The 23,239-nt window shown below is 53.8% G+C and overlaps 3 protein-coding genes across 3 annotated transcripts in view; all 3 read right to left on the bottom strand.

The window, feature by feature from the left end:
* Positions 1–23,239, bottom strand: part of LOC127951887 (fibroin heavy chain-like) — a 58,090-nt gene that overhangs the window by 25,365 nt on the left and 9,486 nt on the right. The gene's annotated exons all lie outside the window — the stretch shown is intronic.
* LOC127951893 (fibroin heavy chain-like) lies at positions 3,777–7,805 on the bottom strand. Its single transcript, XM_052550027.1, has one exon. The coding sequence runs from the start codon at positions 7,652–7,654 to the stop codon at positions 3,941–3,943; it is 3,714 nt and encodes a 1,237-aa protein (XP_052405987.1). The 5' UTR covers positions 7,655–7,805; the 3' UTR covers positions 3,777–3,940.
* On the bottom strand, positions 11,513–15,914 carry LOC127951891 (fibroin heavy chain-like). Its single transcript, XM_052550024.1, has one exon. The coding sequence runs from the start codon at positions 15,754–15,756 to the stop codon at positions 11,677–11,679; it is 4,080 nt and encodes a 1,359-aa protein (XP_052405984.1). The 5' UTR covers positions 15,757–15,914; the 3' UTR covers positions 11,513–11,676.

The raw sequence follows: 23,239 nt of genomic DNA, 5'->3' as shown, positions 1-23,239 counted from the left end.
GTTAATCAGTGCCAGTCAATGTCTTTGGGATCATTAGAAAAATCTGAGGTAGGCGGCTTTGATCAGGGTTGGTGAATGGCAAGTTTTATCTAAAGAAAGAATTCCATTCCAAGTCAGTGGTTCTCAATTCCAGTCATGGAACACCCTTACTTAACACACCGGATTGAAATCATCAGCTTGTTGGTCCAGTTCCTGGATCTCTCTCCTGACAAGCTGATGATCACAATCTGGGGTGTTAAATAAGGGGGACATGCAAAGGGATGGCTTTAGCAAGGGACGAGCAAGGGGTCCCCGGGACTGGAATTGAGAACCACTGTTTGAAGCATTATTCCTTTTTATTTTGTAAATCCATCCGGTCCTTAAAGCCATCCCAAGGGATGATTTCAATCCGACTTTAGAGAACAACTAAAGGCAAACTCTCTGCTTAGGACTTACATTGAATCCAGAGTGTTACTAGTATGTGTGTGTGTGTGTGTGTGAGTTTAGCCTTAGCATCGATTATTAACTGAAACTCACTGAAAACAGGCAGCACGCAAACAGGCCCAAATTCAAATCGACAGCATTTGTGCCCTCCAGGGCAGTCTTCATCAGAGGAACAGCCTCGATGGGATGGTTCGACCATCAGCCTCTCCGGACAGAAACCATCCACTAGAGAATTCAAGAGGATTATAAGGGGAGTGCGGTTTCACCATTTGTAAATCTGTGGTTTTGCAATGGGTCTCAAACCGAAATACAAAGTTCATGCATTTGTCTGCTTCATATCAAAAGCGGTTTAAAACCTACTACTCATTCATAAGCGATGTTAACTATTTTCAAAGACTGAAAGTCACTCATTTCTGCATTTCTTCAGGTTCTGTAATGAAATTAACAGATCTTTTCACCTGTGGTTCGTCTTTGAATAGCGCGAGCTATGCTGAAGTATCCAAACAGACAGAAAAAAACAGCAATCAACGAGAAATACATTCGAGCTGTCATCCTCCCAGCCTGTGATCTCTGCTGGAAAATGCAGTGAATCGGTGCGTCAGGACAAGCAGACAGCAAAGAACACAAAACTAAAACGATTACTTGTTGCTGCAATACCAACTTCTGTAAAATGGGATTTTAAAGATTGAAGGAAAACAGGTTAATTCCAACCCTGATCAAACTCACCTGCCTGTAGCTTTCTAGTAATCTGAAATGCCTTGATTAGCTTGTTCAGGTGTGTATGATTGGGGTTGGACCTGCTGAATGCTACGTTCTAGCCATGTCATAAATTTACGCTGGGTACACGCCAGAAGATAATCGGTCTGATTTTGGGCCGATTTCTCCCCTTCCGACAATCATAGCTATGTCCCGATTATCTTGACTGTTCTACAGATTATGTTATCTGATTTTCTCTTGCCGTGAGGTGTGTTAAGAGTGTCCGAATCTGATCGGAAGAACATCGGAGACGCCCCGATCGCGAATCGTAAATATTTAACACGTTTAATATTTACGATCAGAATCCTGATGTGTGGGGGGGAAGCCCGAGGAAAAATGCGTGCACGCTCTGGAGATTATCACGTGAAACGAAACCGTATCCAATCAGAAAGCGAGATGATGGAAGACTGAAGCCGTCATGGCGCAGCACAAAGTGAAATTGTTGCGGACAGCAGAGATGGAGGATCATCTTGTTGATTTGTGGCAACCGCACAAATGTTTATACGACGTGTCGTGTATAAAATCATTCCAAACACTATCATTGCAATTTCTTCCTGCATATCGTCCGCCATGATTATTCTGAAGTCTCGCGAGATTTCCTGTGTTCAGTCGAGACTCTGGTTGAAAATCTGTTTGTGTGGTGCACTGTCTTTGTCACATCAGACAGACCGAAGCGGTGCGTGCCGGTTCTTCTTAATCTTTTTTTTTTTTTTCTTAAAATTATCCAGAACAAAATTTACAACAGTAAATGTACAAGAGTGTGCAAACCATTTATTCAGTAAATCAACAACTGTATTAAAAAAAAATTACAAGTCTTGTTTTTATTAACGATGTTCTCCAAACTGGTGCGGTAGTCCTCAAGTCTCCTGAAGAAAATGGATGAAATTTGGCTTGAACCGATACCTTACCCAAAATAATAAAAAGTTATTACATTCATCTGAACGCATACGTATCAAAGTTATTTTACTGGGAAGCAATACTTTTTCCATTACATTTTGCACATCCACCCAAAAAACAAAAATTCATATAAACACAATTACAAAATACATGTATAATATAGACTCCTGTTCCATTGACCAAACAAATCGCAGGGATAATCAAGATCCAGATTAAATCTCTAACACACTTTAGCCACATATACCATTAAATAGGGCTGTCACGATAGTAGATTTTTCATATCACGGTTATTGTGGCCTTATCGATATACTATAGAAACCTTGGGGGGGCGGTAGTCAAATTATTTTTTGTCTTTCAGTTTGTCCTTTTTCACCCAACGAACAGAAGGATAAACGCAGGACACAATACTCTGGCTTTCTCCATCTTCTTTGTAGCTCCTATGAAATATCAAGAGAGAAAATATGGTCAAGTTCAACAGTGAGGAATAAATATTTATGGTAACTCCTTACAATGAGATGGTTTGTTAACATTAATGTATTAATTAACATGAACGAACAGTGAACAATACGTTATTTTTATTGACAAACAAAGATTAATAAATTGTGTAGAGTCATTCATTGTTCATGTTAGTTCACAGAACATTAATGTTTACAAAGACAACTTGAGATTTTATTAATTCATAAGCTAATGCTGAAATTAGCATGAACTAAGTGCTGTGGAAATATTGTTCATTATTATTTGTCATTTATATGTTAACTAATGAACCTGATTGAAGAATGACCGCAGATGAGGCATTAAGTGCATGGCACTGCGACCAACTTAACATTTTACAAGTTTAACGTAGCAATGTGTTTGCTCAGTTTTTCGTAGCTACGCACAGGCCATATTGATTGAAAATACAAAAACAAGACGAGCAAAGAAAACGTGGTACTTATTAAATAAAATCACCCTTTACTTAAATGTAGGAACACAGACAACCGCTGTTAACAGGTTAATATAACATTTCCCAGTCTAGGACTAGGAAAAGAATGGCAACTTACTCTGAGAAACACTGCTCTCCTCAGAGTGGCTGTGTCTTCTTGTGTGACAGGTGCCAGCGTTAAGACACAATACTGCCACCTGGGAGCTCAACCAGGTAGTGGCGCTGGAGTATTAACGTGGTGTAATCATAACAGAACTGTTCATATAAAATATTGCGGACATGCTAATATCGGTATATCGCGACACCCCTACCATGAAACATTTTAAATAAAGCCTCTTACTTTATTTAAACCGTATTTTTCACAAACACGCCAAGCTTTATTCCAATTATAAGTCCACAATAAGCTTTTGACCTGTAACATCGGTTATGCTATTCCTATATTTATTAGGACGACTGTTTAAGAATCGACGTCTCTTAGAAACATGCCATCTTTAATGTATTGCCTCAAGAATCACAAGAACTTATGGAACCAATTTCAGCATTCATGAAAGGTTTCTAGAGCACCAAATCGGCATAATACAATGACTTCCAACTGGAATAATGGCTGCAGACTATTCAGCTACCCAAGAATAAATTTAAATACACAAAACAGTTCTTTTAAATTGGCAAAAAAGATAGATCATAATTTGCTAATTGTCCAGTACTCGGGGAGAGGAACTTACAGCACTGATGCCAGAGAGCGGTTATGTGAGAGCAAAATGATACCAAACACAAACTCTTCAAATCAAGCAATTTTTTATTTATTTGAGGTGATAGTAGTGGTAGAGAGAGTCAGAAAATCTTTCTAAACAGTTTGAGCAAACAGGGAAAACATGACATCTGAACAAAAGCATTGGAAAAGACCCCCAGAAAGTATTATGCAAAATTCCCATGAACATGTCCCTAAAGGCGACATTGACCTTTGCCACATCCCCGACACTTCCCTTGACCACTTCCCTGTCCTGCTCCTGCTCCAGCGCCCTGGCCATAGCCGCTTCCTTGTCCTGCTCCAGCGCCGCTTCCCTGTCCTGCTCCAGCGCCCTGGCCATAGCCGCTTCCCTGTCCTGCTCCAGCGCCCTGGCCATAGCCGCTTCCCTGTCCTGCTCCAGCGCCGCTTCCCTGTCCTGCTCCAGCGCCCTGGCCATAGCCGCTTCCCTGTCCTGCTCCAGCGCCACTTCCCTGTCCTGCTCCAGCGCCCTGGCCAGCGCCGCTTCCCTGTCCTGCTCCAGCGCCCTGGCCATAGCCGCTTCCCTGTCCTGCTCCAGCGCCGCTTCCCTGTCCTGCTCCAGCGCCCTGGCCATAGCCGCTTCCCTGTCCAGCTCCAGCGCCGCTTCCCTGTCCTGCTCCAGCGCCGCTTCCCTGTCCTGCTCCAGCGCCGCTTCCCTGTCCTGCTCCAGCGCCGCATCCCTGTCCTGCTCCAGCGCCGCTTCCCTGTCCTGCTCCAGCGCCGCTTCCCTGTCCTGCTCCAGCGCCCTGGCCATAGCCGCTTCCCTGTCCTGCTCCAGCGCCGCTTCCCTGTCCTGCTCCAGCACCCTGGCCATAACCGCTTCCCTGTCCTGCTCCAGCGCCCTGGCCATAACCGCTTCCCTGTCCTGCTCCAGCGCCGCTTCCCTGTCCTGCTCCAGCGCCCTGGCCATAGCCGCTTCCCTGTCCTGCTCCAGCGCCGCTTCCCTGTCCTGCTCCAGCGCCCTGGCCATAGCCGCTTCCCTGTCCTGCTCCAGCGCCACTTCCCTGTCCTGCTCCAGCGCCCTGGCCAGCGCCGCTTCCCTGTCCTGCTCCAGCGCCCTGGCCATAGCCGCTTCCCTGTCCTGCTCCAGCGCCGCTTCCCTGTCCTGCTCCAGCGCCCTGGCCATAGCCGCTTCCCTGTCCTGCTCCAGCGCCGCTTCCCTGTCCTGCTCCAGCGCCGCTTCCCTGTCCTGCTCCAGCGCCCTGGCCATAGCCGCTTCCCTGTCCTGCTCCAGCGCCGCTTCCCTGTCCTGCTCCAGCGCCGCTTCCCTGTCCTGCTCCAGCGCCCTGGCCATAGCCGCTTCCCTGTCCTGCTCCAGCGCCGCTGCCCTGTCCTGCTCCAGCGCCGCTGCCCTGTCCTGCTCCAGCGCCGCTGCCCTGTCCTGCTCCAGCGCCGCTGCCCTGTCCTGCTCCAGCGCCGCTTCCCTGTCCTGCTCCAGCGCCCTGGCCATAGCCGCTTCCCTGTCCTGCTCCAGCGCCGCTGCCCTGTCCTGCTCCAGCGCCGCTGCCCTGTCCTGCTCCAGCGCCGCTGCCCTGTCCTGCTCCAGCGCCGCTGCCCTGTCCTGCTCCAGCGCCGCTGCCCTGTCCTGCTCCAGCGCCCTGGCCATAGCCGCTTCCCTGTCCTGCTCCAGCGCCGCTTCCCTGTCCTGCTCCAGCGCCGCTTCCCTGTCCTGCTCCAGCGCCGCTTCCCTGTCCTGCTCCAGCGCCCTGGCCATAGCCGCTTCCCTGTCCTGCTCCAGCGCCGCTTCCCTGTCCTGCTCCTGCGCCCTGGCCATAGCCGCTTCCATGTCCTGCTCCAGCGCCACTTCCCTGTCCGGCTCCTGCTCCAGCGCCACTTCCCTGTCCTGCTCCTGTTCCAGCACCCTGGCCAGCGCCGCTTCCCTGTCCGGCTCCTGCCCCAGCGCCGCTTCCCTGTCCGGCTCCTGCCCCAGCGCCGCTTCCCTGTCCGGCTCCAGAGCCCTGGCCAACGCCGCTTCCCTGTCCGGCTCCAGAGCCCTGGCCAGCGCCGCTTCCCTGTCCGGCTCCAGAGCCCTGGCCAACGCCGCTTCCCTGTCCGGCTCCAGAGCCCTGGCCAGCGCCGCTTCCCTGTCCTGCTCCTGCTCCAGCGCCGCTTCCCTGTCCTGCTCCTGCTCCAGCGCCGCTTCCCTGTCCTGCTCCTGCTCCAGCGCCGCTTCCCTGTCCTGCTCCTGCTCCAGCGCCGCTTCCCTGTCCTGCTCCTGCTCCAGCGCCGCTTCCCTGTCCTGCTCCTGCTCCAGCGCCGCTTCCCTGTCCGGCTCCTGCTCCAGCGCCCTGGCCAGCGCCGCTTCCCTGTCCTGCTCCTGCTCCAGCGCCGCTTCCCTGTCCTGCTCCTGCTCCAGCGCCGCTTCCCTGTCCTGCTCCTGCTCCAGCGCCGCTTCCCTGTCCTGCTCCTGCTCCAGCGCCGCTTCCCTGTCCTGCTCCTGCTCCAGCGCCGCTTCCCTGTCCTGCTCCTGCTCCAGCGCCGCTTCCCTGTCCTGCTCCTGCTCCAGCGCCGCTTCCCTGTCCTGCTCCAGCGCCCTGGCCATAGCCGCTTCCCTGTCCTGCTCCAGCGCCCTGGCCAGCGCCGCTTCCCTGTCCTGCTCCAGCGCCCTGGCCAGCGCCGCTTCCCTGTCCTGCTCCTGTGCCCTGGCCATAGCCGCTTCCCTGTCCTGCTCCTGTGCCGCTTCCCTGTCCTGCTCCTGCGCCGCTTCCCTGTCCTGCTCCTGCGCCGCTTCCCTGTCCTGCTCCTGCGCCGCTTCCCTGTCCTGCTCCTGCGCCGCTTCCCTGTCCTGCTCCTGCGCCGCTTCCCTGTCCTGCTCCTGCGCCGCTTCCCTGTCCTGCTCCTGCGCCGCTTCCCTGTCCTGCTCCTGCGCCGCTTCCCTGTCCTGCTCCTGCGCCGCTTCCCTGTCCTGCTCCTGCGCCGCTTCCCTGTCCTGCTCCTGCGCCCTGGCCATAGCCGCTTCCCTGTCCTGCTCCAGCGCCCTGGCCATAGCCGCTTCCCTGTCCTGCTCCAGCGCCGCTTCCCTGTCCTGCTCCAGCGCCGCTTCCCTGTCCAGCTCCTGCGCCCTGGCCATAGCCGCTTCCCTGTCCAGCTCCTGCGCCCTGGCCATAGCCGCTTCCCTGTCCAGCTCCTGCGCCCTGGCCATAGCCGCTTCCCTGTCCAGCTCCTGCGCCCTGGCCATAGCCGCTTCCCTGTCCTGCTCCAGCGCCCTGGCCATAGCCGCTTCCCTGTCCTGCTCCAGCGCCCTGGCCATAGCCGCTTCCCTGTCCTGCTCCAGCGCCCTGGCCATAGCCGCTTCCCTGTCCTGCTCCAGCGCCCTGGCCATAGCCGCTTCCCTGTCCTGCTCCAGCACCCTGGCCATAGCCGCTTCCCTGTCCAACTCCTGCGCCACTTCCCTGTCCAGCTCCTGCACCCTGGCCATAGCCGCTTCCCAGGCCATAGCCGCTTCCCTGGCCAGCACCCTGACCTGCGCCCTGGCCATAGCCGCTTCCCTGTCCTGCGCCCTGTCCCGCACCCTGGCCATAGCCGCTTCCCTGTCCTGCGCCCTGTCCCGCGCCCTGGCCATAGCCGCTTCCCTGACCCGCGCCCTGTCCCGCGCCCTGGCCATAGCCGCTTCCCTGACCCGCGCCCTGGCCATAGCCGCTTCCCTGACCCGCGCCCTGGCCATAGCCGCTTCCCTGGCCAGAACCGTTTCCATGGCAAGTTGCCTGACCTCTTCCCTGGCCACGCGGTTCACTGCATGCAAAGCCACCGGTGGTTGGGCAACATTTCTGTGTGGCAGGACACTGGCCATCATTGAAACAGCTATCAGCACAGAGTGGGATCATCTCCGGTATGGGACATTGACCTGGCTTCACTGCATGAACACAGATAGTCAGCTTTAGTTTGTGCATATAGACCAGAGATCCTTAAATCTGGACTTCGAGATCCACATTCCTGCAGAGTTTAGCTCCAACCCTAGTCAAACACACCCGAGCATGTTAATCAGTGCCAGTCAATGTCTTTGGGATCATTAGAAAAATCTGAGGTAGGCGGCTTTGATCAGGGTTGGTGAATGGCAAGTTTTATCTAAAGAAAGAATTCCATTCCAAGTCAGTGGTTCTCAATTCCAGTCATGGAACACCCTTACTTAACACACCGGATTGAAATCATCAGCTTGTTGGTCCGGTTCCTGGATCTCTCTCCTGACAAGCTGATGATCACAATCTGGGGTGTTAAATAAGGGGGACATGCAAAGGGATGGCTTTAGCAAGGGACGAGCAAGGGGTCCCCGGGACTGGAATTGAGAACCACTGTTTGAAGCATTATTCCTTTTTATTTTGTAAATCCATCCGGTCCTTAAAGCCATCCCAAGGGATGATTTCAATCCGACTTTAGAGAACAACTAAATGCAAACTCTCTGCTTAGGACTTACATTGAATCCAGAGTGTTACTAGTATGTGTGTGTGTGTGAGTTTAACCTTAGCATCGATTATTAACTGAAACTCACTGAAAACAGGCAGCACGCAAACAGGCCCAAATTCAAATCGACAGCATTTGTGCCCTCCAGGGCAGTCTTCATCAGAGGAACAGCCTCGATGGGATGGTTCGACCATCAGCCTCTCCGGACAGAAACCATCCACTAGAGAATTCAAGAGGATTATAAGGGGAGTGCGGTTTCACCATTTGTAAATCTGTGGTTTTGCAATGGGTCTCAAACCGAAATACAAAGTTTATGCATTTGTCTGCTTCATATCAAAAGCGGTTTAAAACCTACTACGCATTCATAAGCGATGTTAACTATTTTCAAAGACTGAAAGTCACTCATTTCTGCATTTCTTCAGGTTCTGTAATGAAATTAACAAATCTTTTCACCTGTGGTTCGTCTTTGAATAGCGCGAGCTATGCTGAAGTATCCAAACAGACAGAAAAAAACAGCAATCAACGAGAAATACATTCGAGCTGTCATCCTCCCAGCCTGTGATCTCTGCTGGAAAATGCAGTGAATCGGTGCGTCAGGACAAGCAGACAGCAAAGAACACAAAACTAAAACGATTACTTGTTGCTGCAATACCAACTTCTGTAAAATGGGATTTTAAAGATTGAAGGAAAACAGGTTAATTCCAACCCTGATCAAACTCACCTGCCTGTAGCTTTCTAGTAATCTGAAATGCCTTGATTAGCTTGTTCAGGTGTGTATGATTGGGGTTGGACCTGCTGAATGCTACGTTCTAGCCATGTCATAAATTTACGCTGGGTACACGCCAGAAGATAATCGGTCTGATTTTGGGCCGATTTCTCCCCTTCCGACAATCATAGCTATGTCCCGATTATCTTGACTGTTCTACAGATTATGTTATCTGATTTTCTCTTGCCGTGAGGTGTGTTACGAGTGTCCGAATCTGATCGGAAGAACATCGGAGACGCCCCGATCGCGAATCGTAAATATTTAACACGTTTAATATTTACGATCAGAATCCTGATGTGTGGGGGGGAAGCCCGAGGAAAAATGCGTGCACGCTCTGGAGATTATCACGTGAAACGAAACCGTATCCAATCAGAAAGCGAGATGATGGAAGACTGAAGCCGTCATGGCGCAGCACAAAGTGAAATTGTTGCGGACAGCAGAGATGGAGGATCATCTTGTTGATTTGTGGCAACAGCACAAATGTTTATACGACGTGTCGTGTATAAAATCATTCCAAACACTATCATTGCAATTTCTTCCTGCATATCGTCCGCCATGATTATTCTGAAGTCTCGCGAGATTTCCTGTGTTCAGTCGAGACTCTGGTTGAAAATCTGTTTGTGTGGTGCACTGTCTTTGTCACATCAGACAGACCGAAGCGGTGCGTGCCGGTTCTTCTTAATCTTTTTTTTTTTTTTTTCTTAAAATTATCCAGAACAAAATTTACAACAGTAAATGTACAAGAGTGTGCAAACCATTTATTCAGTAAATCAACAACTGTATTAAAAAAAAATTACAAGTCTTGTTTTTATTAACGATGTTCTCCAAACTGGTGCGGTAGTCCTCAAGTCTCCTGAAGAAAATGGATGAAATTTGGCTTGAACCGATACCTTACCCAAAATAATAAAAAGTTATTACATTCATCTGAACGCATACGTATCAAAGTTATTTTACTGGGAAGCAATACTTTTTCCATTACATTTTGCACATCCACCCAAAAAACAAAAATTCATATAAACACAATTACAAAATACATGTATAATATAGACTCCTGTTCCATTGACCAAACAAATCGCAGGGATAATCAAGATCCAGATTAAATCTCTAACACACTTTAGCCACATATACCATTAAATAGGGCTGTCACGATAGTAGATTTTTCATATCACGGTTATTGTGGCCTTATCGATATACTATAGAAACCTTGGGGGGGCGGTAGTCAAATTATTTTTTGTCTTTCAGTTTGTCCTTTTTCACCCAACGAACAGAAGGATAAACGCAGGACACAATACTCTGGCTTTCTCCATCTTCTTTGTAGCTCCTATGAAATATCAAGAGAGAAAATATGGTCAAGTTCAACAGTGAGGAATAAATATTTATGGTAACTCCTTACAATGAGATGGTTTGTTAACATTAATGTATTAATTAACATGAACGAACAGTGAACAATACGTTATTTTTATTGACAAACAAAGATTAATAAATTGTGTAGAGTCATTCATTGTTCATGTTAGTTCACAGAACATTAATGTTTACAAAGACAACTTGAGATTTTATTAATTCATAAGCTAATGCTGAAATTAGCATGAACTAAGTGCTGTGGAAATATTGTTCATTATTATTTGTCATTTATATGTTAACTAATGAACCTGATTGAAGAATGACCGCAGATGAGGCATTAAGTGCATGGCACTGCGACCAACTTAACATTTTACAAGTTTAACGTAGCAATGTGTTTGCTCAGTTTTTCGTAGCTACGCACAGGCCATATTGATTGAAAATACAAAAACAAGACGAGCAAAGAAAACGTGGTACTTATTAAATAAAATCACCCTTTACTTAAATGTAGGAACACAGACAACCGCTGTTAACAGGTTAATATAACATTTCCCAGTCTAGGACTAGGAAAAGAATGGCAACTTACTCTGAGAAACACTGCTCTCCTCAGAGTGGCTGTGTCTTCTTGTGTGACAGGTGCCAGCGTTAAGACACAATACTGCCACCTGGGAGCTCAACCAGGTAGTGGCGCTGGAGTATTAACGTGGTGTAATCATAACAGAACTGTTCATATAAAATATTGCGGACATGCTAATATCGGTATATCGCGACACCCCTACCATGAAACATTTTAAATAAAGCCTCTTACTTTATTTAAACCGTATTTTTCACAAACACGCCAAGCTTTATTCCAATTATAAGTCCACAATAAGCTTTTGACCTGTAACATCGGTTATGCTATTCCTATATTTATTAGGACGACTGTTTAAGAATCGACGTCTCTTAGAAACATGCCATCTTTAATGTATTGCCTCAAGAATCACAAGAACTTATGGAACCAATTTCAGCATTCATGAAAGGTTTCTAGAGCACCAAATCGGCATAATACAATGACTTCCAACTGGAATAATGGCTGCAGACTATTCAGCTACCCAAGAATAAATTTAAATACACAAAACAGTTCTTTTAAATTGGCAAAAAAGATAGATCATAATTTGCTAATTGTCCAGTACTCGGGGAGAGGAACTTACAGCACTGATGCCAGAGAGCGGTTATGTGAGAGCAAAATGATACCAAACACAAACTCTTCAAATCAAGCAATTTTTTATTTATTTGAGGTGATAGTAGTGGTAGAGAGAGTCAGAAAATCTTTCTAAACAGTTTGAGCAAACAGGGAAAACATGACATCTGAACAAAAGCATTGGAAAAGACCCCCAGAAAGTATTATGCAAAATTCCCATGAACATGTCCCTAAAGGCGACATTGACCTTTGCCACATCCCCGACACTTCCCTTGACCACTTCCCTGTCCTGCTCCTGCTCCAGCGCCCTGGCCATAGCCGCTTCCTTGTCCTGCTCCAGCGCCGCTTCCCTGTCCTGCTCCAGCGCCCTGGCCATAGCCGCTTCCCTGTCCTGCTCCAGCGCCCTGGCCATAGCCGCTTCCCTGTCCTGCTCCAGCGCCGCTTCCCTGTCCTGCTCCAGCGCCCTGGCCATAGCCGCTTCCCTGTCCTGCTCCAGCGCCACTTCCCTGTCCTGCTCCAGCGCCCTGGCCAGCGCCGCTTCCCTGTCCTGCTCCAGCGCCCTGGCCATAGCCGCTTCCCTGTCCTGCTCCAGCGCCGCTTCCCTGTCCTGCTCCAGCGCCCTGGCCATAGCCGCTTCCCTGTCCAGCTCCAGCGCCGCTTCCCTGTCCTGCTCCAGCGCCGCTTCCCTGTCCTGCTCCAGCGCTGCTTCCCTGTCCTGCTCCAGCGCCGCTTCCCTGTCCTGCTCCAGCGCCGCTTCCCTGTCCTGCTCCAGCGCCCTGGCCATAGCCGCTTCCCTGTCCTGCTCCAGCGCCGCTTCCCTGTCCTGCTCCAGCACCCTGGCCATAACCGCTTCCCTGTCCTGCTCCAGCGCCCTGGCCATAACCGCTTCCCTGTCCTGCTCCAGCGCCGCTTCCCTGTCCTGCTCCAGCGCCCTGGCCATAGCCGCTTCCCTGTCCTGCTCCAGCGCCGCTTCCCTGTCCTGCTCCAGCGCCCTGGCCATAGCCGCTTCCCTGTCCTGCTCCAGCGCCACTTCCCTGTCCTGCTCCAGCGCCCTGGCCAGCGCCGCTTCCCTGTCCTGCTCCAGCGCCCTGGCCATAGCCGCTTCCCTGTCCTGCTCCAGCGCCGCTTCCCTGTCCTGCTCCAGCGCCCTGGCCATAGCCGCTTCCCTGTCCTGCTCCAGCGCCGCTTCCCTGTCCTGCTCCAGCGCCGCTTCCCTGTCCTGCTCCAGCGCCCTGGCCATAGCCGCTTCCCTGTCCTGCTCCAGCGCCGCTTCCCTGTCCTGCTCCAGCGCCGCTTCCCTGTCCTGCTCCAGCGCCCTGGCCATAGCCGCTTCCCTGTCCTGCTCCAGCGCCGCTTCCCTGTCCTGCTCCAGCGCCCTGGCCATAGCCGCTTCCCTGTCCTGCTCCAGCGCCACTTCCCTGTCCTGCTCCAGCGCCCTGGCCAGCGCCGCTTCCCTGTCCTGCTCCAGCGCCCTGGCCATAGCCGCTTCCCTGTCCTGCTCCAGCGCCGCTTCCCTGTCCTGCTCCAGCGCCCTGGCCATAGCCGCTTCCCTGTCCTGCTCCAGCGCCGCTTCCCTGTCCTGCTCCAGCGCCGCTTCCCTGTCCTGCTCCAGCGCCCTGGCCATAGCCGCTTCCCTGTCCTGCTCCAGCGCCGCTTCCCTGTCCTGCTCCAGCGCCGCTTCCCTGTCCTGCTCCAGCGCCCTGGCCATAGCCGCTTCCCTGTCCTGCTCCAGCGCCGCTGCCCTGTCCTGCTCCAGCGCCGCTGCCCTGTCCTGCTCCAGCGCCGCTGCCCTGTCCTGCTCCAGCGCCGCTGCCCTGTCCTGCTCCAGCGCCCTGGCCATAGCCGCTTCCCTGTCCTGCTCCAGCGCCGCTGCCCTGTCCTGCTCCAGCGCCGCTGCCCTGTCCTGCTCCAGCGCCGCTGCCCTGTCCTGCTCCAGCGCCGCTGCCCTGTCCTGCTCCAGCGCCCTGGCCATAGCCGCTTCCCTGTCCTGCTCCAGCGCCGCTTCCCTGTCCTGCTCCAGCGCCGCTTCCCTGTCCTGCTCCAGCGCCGCTTCCCTGTCCTGCTCCAGCGCCGCTTCCCTGTCCTGCTCCAGCGCCGCTTCCCTGTCCTGCTCCAGCGCCCTGGCCATAGCCGCTTCCCTGTCCTGCTCCAGCGCCGCTTCCCTGTCCTGCTCCTGCGCCCTGGCCATAGCCGCTTCCATGTCCTGCTCCAGCGCCACTTCCCTGTCCGGCTCCTGCTCCAGCGCCACTTCCCTGTCCTGCTCCTGTTCCAGCACCCTGGCCAGCGCCGCTTCCCTGTCCGGCTCCTGCCCCAGCGCCGCTTCCCTGTCCGGCTCCTGCCCCAGCGCCGCTTCCCTGTCCGGCTCCAGAGCCCTGGCCAGCGCCGCTTCCCTGTCCGGCTCCAGAGCCCTGGCCAGCGCCGCTTCCCTGTCCGGCTCCAGAGCCCTGGCCAGCGCCGCTTCCCTGTCCTGCTCCTGCTCCAGCGCCGCTTCCCTGTCCTGCTCCTGCTCCAGCGCCGCTTCCCTGTCCTGCTCCTGCTCCAGCGCCGCTTCCCTGTCCTGCTCCTGCTCCAGCGCCGCTTCCCTGTCCTGCTCCTGCTCCAGCGCCGCTTCCCTGTCCTGCTCCTGCTCCAGCGCCGCTTCCCTGTCCGGCTCCTGCTCCAGCGCCCTGGCCAGCGCCGCTTCCCTGTCCTGCTCCTGCTCCAGCGCCGCTTCCCTGTCCTGCTCCTGCTCCAGCGCCGCTTCCCTGTCCTGCTCCTGCTCCAGCGCCGCTTCCCTGTCCTGCTCCTGCTCCAGCGCCGCTTCCCTGTCCTGCTCCTGCTCCAGCGCCGCTTCCCTGTCCTGCTCCTGCTCCAGCGCCGCTTCCCTGTCCTGCTCCAGCGCCGCTTCCCTGTCCTGCTCCAGCGCCGCTTCCCTGTCCTGCTCCAGCGCCGCTTCCCTGTCCTGCTCCAGCGCCGCTTCCCTGTCCTGCTCCAGCGCCCTGGCCAGCGCCGCTTCCCTGTCCTGCTCCTGCTCCAGCGCCGCTTCCCTGTCCTGCTCCAGCGCCGCTTCCCTGTCCTGCTCCTGCTCCGCTTCCCTGTCCTGCTCCTGTGCCCTGGCCATAGCCGCTTCCCTGTCCTGCGCCGCTTCCCTGTCCTGCTCCTGCGCCGCTTCCCTGTCCTGCTCCTGCGCCGCTTCCCTGTCCTGCTCCTGCGCCGCTTCCCTGTCCTGCTCCTGCGCCGCTTCCCTGTCCTGCTCCTGCGCCGCTTCCCTGTCCTGCTCCTGCGCCGCTTCCCTGTCCTGCTCCTGCGCCGCTTCCCTGTCCTGCTCCTGCGCCGCTTCCCTGTCCTGCTCCTGCGCCGCTTCCCTGTCCTGCTCCTGCGCCCTGGCCATAGCCGCTTCCCTGTCCTGCTCCAGCGCCCTGGCCATAGCCGCTTCCCTGTCCTGCTCCAGCGCCGCTTCCCTGTCCTGCTCCAGCGCCGCTTCCCTGTCCAGCTCCTGCGCCCTGGCCATAGCCGCTTCCCTGTCCAGCTCCTGCGCCCTGGCCATAGCCGCTTCCCTGTCCAGCTCCTGCGCCCTGGCCATAGCCGCTTCCCTGTCCAGCTCCTGCGCCCTGGCCATAGCCGCTTCCCTGTCCAGCTCCTGCGCCCTGGCCATAGCCGCTTCCCTGTCCTGCTCCAGCGCCCTGGCCATAGCCGCTTCCCTGTCCTGCTCCAGCGCCCTGGCCATAGCCGCTTCCCTGTCCTGCTCCAGCGCCCTGGCCATAGCCGCTTCCCTGTCCTGCTCCAGCACCCTGGCCATAGCCGCTTCCCTGTCCAACTCCTGCGCCACTTCCCTGTCCAGCTCCTGCACCCTGGCCATAGCCGCTTCCCAGGCCATAGCCGCTTCCCTGGCCAGCACCCTGACCTGCGCCCTGGCCATAGCCGCTTCCCTGTCCTGCGCCCTGTCCCGCACCCTGGCCATAGCCGCTTCCCTGTCCTGCGCCCTGTCCCGCGCCCTGGCCATAGCCGCTTCCCTGACCCGCGCCCTGTCCCGCGCCCTGGCCATAGCCGCTTCCCTGACCCGCGCCCTGGCCATAGCCGCTTCCCTGACCCGCGCCCTGGCCATAGCCGCTTCCCTGGCCAGAACCGTTTCCATGGCAAGTTGCCTGACCTCTTCCCTGGCCACGCGGTTCACTGCATGCAAAGCCACCGGTGGTTGGGCAACATTTCTGTGTGGCAGGACACTGGCCATCATTGAAACAGCTATCAGCACAGAGTGGGATCATCTCCGGTATGGGACATTGACCTGGCTTCACTGCATGAACACAGATAGTCAGCTTTAGTTTGTGCATATAGACCAGAGATCCTTAAATCTGGACTTCGAGATCCACATTCCTGCAGAGTTTAGCTCCAACCCTAGTCAAACACACCCGAGCATGTTAATCAGTGCCAGTCAATGTCTTTGGGATCATTAGAAAAATCTGAGGTAGGCGGCTTTGATCAGGGTTGGTGAATGGCAAGTTTTATCTAAAGAAAGAATTCCATTCCAAGTCAGTGGTTCTCAATTCCAGTCATGGAACACCCTTACTTAACACACCGGATTGAAATCATCAGCTTGTTGGTCCGGTTCCTGGATCTCTCTCCTGACAAGCTGATGATCACAATCTGGGGTGTTAAATAAGGGGGACATGCAAAGGGATGGCTTTAGCAAGGGACGAGCAAGGGGTCCCCGGGACTGGAATTGAGAACCACTGTTTGAAGCATTATTCCTTTTTATTTTGTAAATCCATCCGGTCCTTAAAGCCATCCCAAGGGATGATTTCAATCCGACTTTAGAGAACAACTAAATGCAAACTCTCTGCTTAGGACTTACATTGAATCCAGAGTGTTACTAGTATGTGTGTGTGTGTGAGTTTAACCTTAGCATCGATTATTAACTGAAACTCACTGAAAACAGGCAGCACGCAAACAGGCCCAAATTCAAATCGACAGCATTTGTGCCCTCCAGGGCAGTCTTCATCAGAGGAACAGCCTCGATGGGATGGTTCGACCATCAGCCTCTCCGGACAGAAACCATCCACTAGAGAATTCAAGAGGATTATAAGGGGAGTGCGGTTTCACCATTTGTAAATCTGTGGTTTTGCAATGGGTCTCAAACCGAAATACAAAGTTTATGCATTTGTCTGCTTCATATCAAAAGCGGTTTAAAACCTACTACGCATTCATAAGCGATGTTAACTATTTTCAAAGACTGAAAGTCACTCATTTCTGCATTTCTTCAGGTTCTGTAATGAAATTAACAAATCTTTTCACCTGTGGTTCGTCTTTGAATAGCGCGAGCTATGCTGAAGTATCCAAACAGACAGAAAAAAACAGCAATCAACGAGAAATACATTCGAGCTGTCATCCTCCCAGCCTGTGATCTCTGCTGGAAAATGCAGTGAATCGGTGCGTCAGGACAAGCAGACAGCAAAGAACACAAAACTAAAACGATTACTTGTTGCTGCAATACCAACTTCTGTAAAATGGGATTTTAAAGATTGAAGGAAAACAGGTTAATTCCAACCCTGATCAAACTCACCTGCCTGTAGCTTTCTAGTAATCTGAAATGCCTTGATTAGCTTGTTCAGGTGTGTATGATTGGGGTTGGACCTGCTGAATGCTACGTTCTAGCCATGTCATAAATTTACGCTGGGTACACGCCAGAAGATAATCGGTCTGATTTTGGGCCGATTTCTCCCCTTCCGACAATCATAGCTATGTCCCGATTATCTTGACTGTTCTACAGATTATGTTATCTGATTTTCTCTTGCCGTGAGGTGTGTTACGAGTGTCCGAATCTGATCGGAAGAACATCGGAGACGCCCCGATCGCGAATCGTAAATATTTAACACGTTTAATATTTACGATCAGAATCCTGATGTGTGGGGGGGAAGCCCGAGGAAAAATGCGTGCACGCTCTGGAGATTATCACGTGAAACGAAACCGTATCCAATCAGAAAGCGAGATGATGGAAGACTGAAGCCGTCATGGCGCAGCACAAAGTGAAATTGTTGCGGACAGCAGAGATGGAGGATCATCTTGTTGATTTGTGGCAACAGCACAAATGTTTATACGACGTGTCGTGTATAAAATCATTCCAAACACTATCATTGCAATTTCTTCCTGCATATCGTCCGCCATGATTATTCTGAAGTCTCGCGAGATTTCCTGTGTTCAGTCGAGACTCTGGTTGAAAATCTGTTTGTGTGGTGCACTGTCTTTGTCACATCAGACAGACCGAAGCGGTGCGTGCCGGTTCTTCTTAATCTTTTTTTTTTTTTTTTCTTAAAATTATCCAGAACAAAATTTACAACAGTAAATGTACAAGAGTGTGCAAACCATTTATTCAGTAAATCAACAACTGTATTAAAAAAAAATTACAAGTCTTGTTTTTATTAACGATGTTCTCCAAACTGGTGCGGTAGTCCTCAAGTCTCCTGAAGAAAATGGATGAAATTTGGCTTGAACCGATACCTTACCCAAAATAATAAAAAGTTATTACATTCATCTGAACGCATACGTATCAAAGTTATTTTACTGGGAAGCAATACTTTTTCCATTACATTTTGCACATCCACCCAAAAAACAAAAATTCATATAAACACAATTACAAAATACATGTATAATATAGACTCCTGTTCCATTGACCAAACAAATCGCAGGGATAATCAAGATCCAGATTAAATCTCTAACACACTTTAGCCACATATACCATTAAATAGGGCTGTCACGATAGTAGATTTTTCATATCACGGTTATTGTGGCCTTATCGATATACTATAGAAACCTTGGGGGGGCGGTAGTCAAATTATTTTTTGTCTTTCAGTTTGTCCTTTTTCACCCAACGAACAGAAGGATAAACGCAGGACACAATACTCTGGCTTTCTCCATCTTCTTTGTAGCTCCTATGAAATATCAAGAGAGAAAATATGGTCAAGTTCAACAGTGAGGAATAAATATTTATGGTAACTCCTTACAATGAGATGGTTTGTTAACATTAATGTATTAATTAACATGAACGAACAGTGAACAATACGTTATTTTTATTGACAAACAAAGATTAATAAATTGTGTAGAGTCATTCATTGTTCATGTTAGTTCACAGAACATTAATGTTTACAAAGACAACTTGAGATTTTATTAATTCATAAGCTAATGCTGAAATTAGCATGAACTAAGTGCTGTGGAAATATTGTTCATTATTATTTGTCATTTATATGTTAACTAATGAACCTGATTGAAGAATGACCGCAGATGAGGCATTAAGTGCATGGCACTGCGACCAACTTAACATTTTACAAGTTTAACGTAGCAATGTGTTTGCTCAGTTTTTCGTAGCTACGCACAGGCCATATTGATTGAAAATACAAAAACAAGACGAGCAAAGAAAACGTGGTACTTATTAAATAAAATCACCCTTTACTTAAATGTAGGAACACAGACAACCGCTGTTAACAGGTTAATATAACATTTCCCAGTCTAGGACTAGGAAAAGAATGGCAACTTACTCTGAGAAACACTGCTCTCCTCAGAGTGGCTGTGTCTTCTTGTGTGACAGGTGCCAGCGTTAAGACACAATACTGCCACCTGGGAGCTCAACCAGGTAGTGGCGCTGGAGTATTAACGTGGTGTAATCATAACAGAACTGTTCATATAAAATATTGCGGACATGCTAATATCGGTATATCGCGACACCCCTACCATGAAACATTTTAAATAAAGCCTCTTACTTTATTTAAACCGTATTTTTCACAAACACGCCAAGCTTTATTCCAATTATAAGTCCACAATAAGCTTTTGACCTGTAACATCGGTTATGCTATTCCTATATTTATTAGGACGACTGTTTAAGAATCGACGTCTCTTAGAAACATGCCATCTTTAATGTATTGCCTCAAGAATCACAAGAACTTATGGAACCAATTTCAGCATTCATGAAAGGTTTCTAGAGCACCAAATCGGCATAATACAATGACTTCCAACTGGAATAATGGCTGCAGACTATTCAGCTACCCAAGAATAAATTTAAATACACAAAACAGTTCTTTTAAATTGGCAAAAAAGATAGATCATAATTTGCTAATTGTCCAGTACTCGGGGAGAGGAACTTACAGCACTGATGCCAGAGAGCGGTTATGTGAGAGCAAAATGATACCAAACACAAACTCTTCAAATCAAGCAATTTTTTATTTATTTGAGGTGATAGTAGTGGTAGAGAGAGTCAGAAAATCTTTCTAAACAGTTTGAGCAAACAGGGAAAACATGACATCTGAACAAAAGCATTGGAAAAGACCCCCAGAAAGTATTATGCAAAATTCCCATGAACATGTCCCTAAAGGCGACATTGACCTTTGCCACATCCCCGACACTTCCCTTGACCACTTCCCTGTCCTGCTCCTGCTCCAGCGCCCTGGCCATAGCCGCTTCCTTGTCCTGCTCCAGCGCCGCTTCCCTGTCCTGCTCCAGCGCCCTGGCCATAGCCGCTTCCCTGTCCTGCTCCAGCGCCCTGGCCATAGCCGCTTCCCTGTCCTGCTCCAGCGCCGCTTCCCTGTCCTGCTCCAGCGCCCTGGCCATAGCCGCTTCCCTGTCCTGCTCCAGCGCCACTTCCCTGTCCTGCTCCAGCGCCCTGGCCAGCGCCGCTTCCCTGTCCTGCTCCAGCGCCCTGGCCATAGCCGCTTCCCTGTCCTGCTCCAGCGCCGCTTCCCTGTCCTGCTCCAGCGCCCTGGCCATAGCCGCTTCCCTGTCCAGCTCCAGCGCCGCTTCCCTGTCCTGCTCCAGCGCCGCTTCCCTGTCCTGCTCCAGCGCCGCTTCCCTGTCCTGCTCCAGCGCCGCTTCCCTGTCCTGCTCCAGCGCCGCTTCCCTGTCCTGCTCCAGCGCCCTGGCCATAGCCGCTTCCCTGTCCTGCTCCAGCGCCGCTTCCCTGTCCTGCTCCAGCACCCTGGCCATAACCGCTTCCCTGTCCTGCTCCAGCGCCCTGGCCATAACCGCTTCCCTGTCCTGCTCCAGCGCCGCTTCCCTGTCCTGCTCCAGCGCCCTGGCCATAGCCGCTTCCCTGTCCTGCTCCAGCGCCGCTTCCCTGTCCTGCTCCAGCGCCCTGGCCATAGCCGCTTCCCTGTCCTGCTCCAGCGCCACTTCCCTGTCCTGCTCCAGCGCCCTGGCCAGCGCCGCTTCCCTGTCCTGCTCCAGCGCCCTGGCCATAGCCGCTTCCCTGTCCTGCTCCAGCGCCGCTTCCCTGTCCTGCTCCAGCGCCCTGGCCATAGCCGCTTCCCTGTCCTGCTCCAGCGCCGCTTCCCTGTCCTGCTCCAGCGCCGCTTCCCTGTCCTGCTCCAGCGCCCTGGCCATAGCCGCTTCCCTGTCCTGCTCCAGCGCCGCTTCCCTGTCCTGCTCCAGCGCCCTGGCCATAGCCGCTTCCCTGTCCTGCTCCAGCGCCGCTTCCCTGTCCTGCTCCAGCGCCGCTGCCCTGTCCTGCTCCAGCGCCGCTGCCCTGTCCTGCTCCAGCGCCGCTGCCCTGTCCTGCTCCAGCGCCGCTGCCCTGTCCTGCTCCAGCGCCCTGGCCATAGCCGCTTCCCTGTCCTGCTCCAGCGCCGCTTCCCTGTCCTGCTCCAGCGCCGCTTCCCTGTCCTGCTCCAGCGCCGCTTCCCTGTCCTGCTCCAGCGCCGCTTCCCTGTCCTGCTCCAGCGCCGCTTCCCTGTCCTGCTCCAGCGCCGCTTCCCTGTCCTGCTCCAGCGCCCTGGCCATAGCCGCTTCCCTGTCCTGCTCCAGCGCCGCTTCCCTGTCCTGCTCCTGCGCCCTGGCCATAGCCGCTTCCATGTCCTGCTCCAGCGCCACTTCCCTGTCCGGCTCCTGCTCCAGCGCCACTTCCCTGTCCTGCTCCTGTTCCAGCACCCTGGCCAGCGCCGCTTCCCTGTCCGGCTCCTGCCCCAGCGCCGCTTCCCTGTCCGGCTCCTGCCCCAGCGCCGCTTCCCTGTCCGGCTCCAGAGCCCTGGCCAGCGCCGCTTCCCTGTCCGGCTCCAGAGCCCTGGCCAGCGCCGCTTCCCTGTCCGGCTCCAGAGCCCTGGCCAGCGCCGCTTCCCTGTCCTGCTCCAGCGCCCTGGCCAGCGCCGCTTCCCTGTCCTGCTCCTGCTCCAGCGCCGCTTCCCTGTCCTGCTCCTGCTCCAGCGCCGCTTCCCTGTCCTGCTCCTGCTCCAGCGCCGCTTCCCTGTCCTGCTCCTGCTCCAGCGCCGCTTCCCTGTCCTGCTCCTGCTCCAGCGCCGCTTCCCTGTCCGGCTCCTGCTCCAGCGCCGCTTCCCTGTCCGGCTCCTGCTCCAGCGCCCTGGCCAGCGCCGCTTCACTGTCCTGCTCCTGCTCCAGCGCCGCTTCCCTGTCCTGCTCCTGCTCCAGCGCCGCTTCCCTGTCCTGCTCCAGCGCCGCTTCCCTGTCCTGCTCCAGCACCGCTTCCCTGTCCTGCTCCAGCGCCGCTTCCCTGTCCTGCTCCAGCGCCGCTTCCCTGTCCTGCTCCAGCGCCCTGGCCATAGCCGCTTCCCTGTCCTGCTCCAGCGCCACTTCCCTGTCCTGCTCCAGCGCCCTGGCCATAGCCGCTTCCCTGTCCTGCTCCAGCGCCGCTTCCCTGTCCTGCTCCAGCGCCCTGGCCATAGCCGCTTCCCTGTCCTGCTCCAGCGCCACTTCCCTGTCCTGCTCCAGCGCCCTGGCCAGCGCCGCTTCCCTGTCCTGCTCCAGCGCCCTGGCCATAGCCGCTTCCCTGTCCTGCTCCAGCGCCGCTTCCCTGTCCTGCTCCAGCGCCCTGGCCATAGCCGCTTCCCTGTCCTGCTCCAGCGCCGCTTCCCTGTCCTGCTCCAGCGCCCTGGCCATAGCCGCTTCCCTGTCCTGCTCCAGCGCCGCTTCCCTGTCCTGCTCCAGCGCCGCTGCCCTGTCCTGCTCCAGCGCCGCTGCCCTGTCCTGCTCCAGCTCCCTGGCCATAGCCGTTTCCCTGTCCTGCTCCAGCGCCGCTTCCCTGTCCTGCTCCAGCGCCGCTTCCCTGTCCTGCTCCAGCGCCGCTTCCCTGTCCTGCTCCAGCGCCGCTTCCCTGTCCTGCTCCAGCGCCCTGGCCATAGCCGCTTCCCTGTCCTGCTCCAGCTCCCTGGCCAGCACCGCTTCCCTGTCCTGCTCCAGTGCCGCTTCCGTGTCCTGCTCCTGCTCCAGCGCCGCTTCCGTGTCCAGCTCCTGCGCCCTGGCCATGGCCGCTTCCATGTCCTGCTCCAGCGCCACTTCCCTGTCCGGCTCCTGCTCCAGCGCCACTTCCCTGTCCTGCTCCTGTTCCAGCACCCTGGCCAGCGCCGCTTCCCTGTCCGGCTCCTGCCCCAGCGCCGCTTCCCTGTCCGGCTCCTGCCCCAGCGCCGCTTCCCTGTCCGGCTCCTGCCCCAGCGCCGCTTCCCTGTCCGGCTCCTGCTCCAGCGCCACTTCCCTGTCCGGCTCCTGCTCCAGCGCCACTTCCCTGTCCTGCTCCTGCTCCAGCGCCACTTCCCTGTCCGGCTCCTGCTCCAGCGCCACTTCCCTGTCCGGCTCCTGCTCCAGCGCCACTTCCCTGTCCGGCTCCTGCTCCAGCGCCACTTCCCTGTCCGGCTCCTGCTCCAGCGCCCTGGCCAGCGCCGCTTCCCTGTCCTGCTCCTGCTCCAGCGCCGCTTCCCTGTCCTGCTCCAGCGCCGCTTCCCTGTCCTGCTCCAGCGCCCTGGCCATAGCCGCTTCCCTGTCCTGCTCCTGCACCGCTTCCCTGTCCTGCTCCTGCTCCTGCGCCGCTTCCCTGTCCTGCTCCTGCGC

The sequence above is a fragment of the Carassius gibelio genome, chromosome B3 (assembly GCF_023724105.1).
Source record: "Carassius gibelio isolate Cgi1373 ecotype wild population from Czech Republic chromosome B3, carGib1.2-hapl.c, whole genome shotgun sequence".
Classification (NCBI taxonomy): domain Eukaryota; kingdom Metazoa; phylum Chordata; class Actinopteri; order Cypriniformes; family Cyprinidae; genus Carassius; species Carassius gibelio.
The sequence above is the reverse complement of the archived record's forward strand: the minus strand, read 5'-3'. Positions and strand labels throughout refer to the sequence as shown.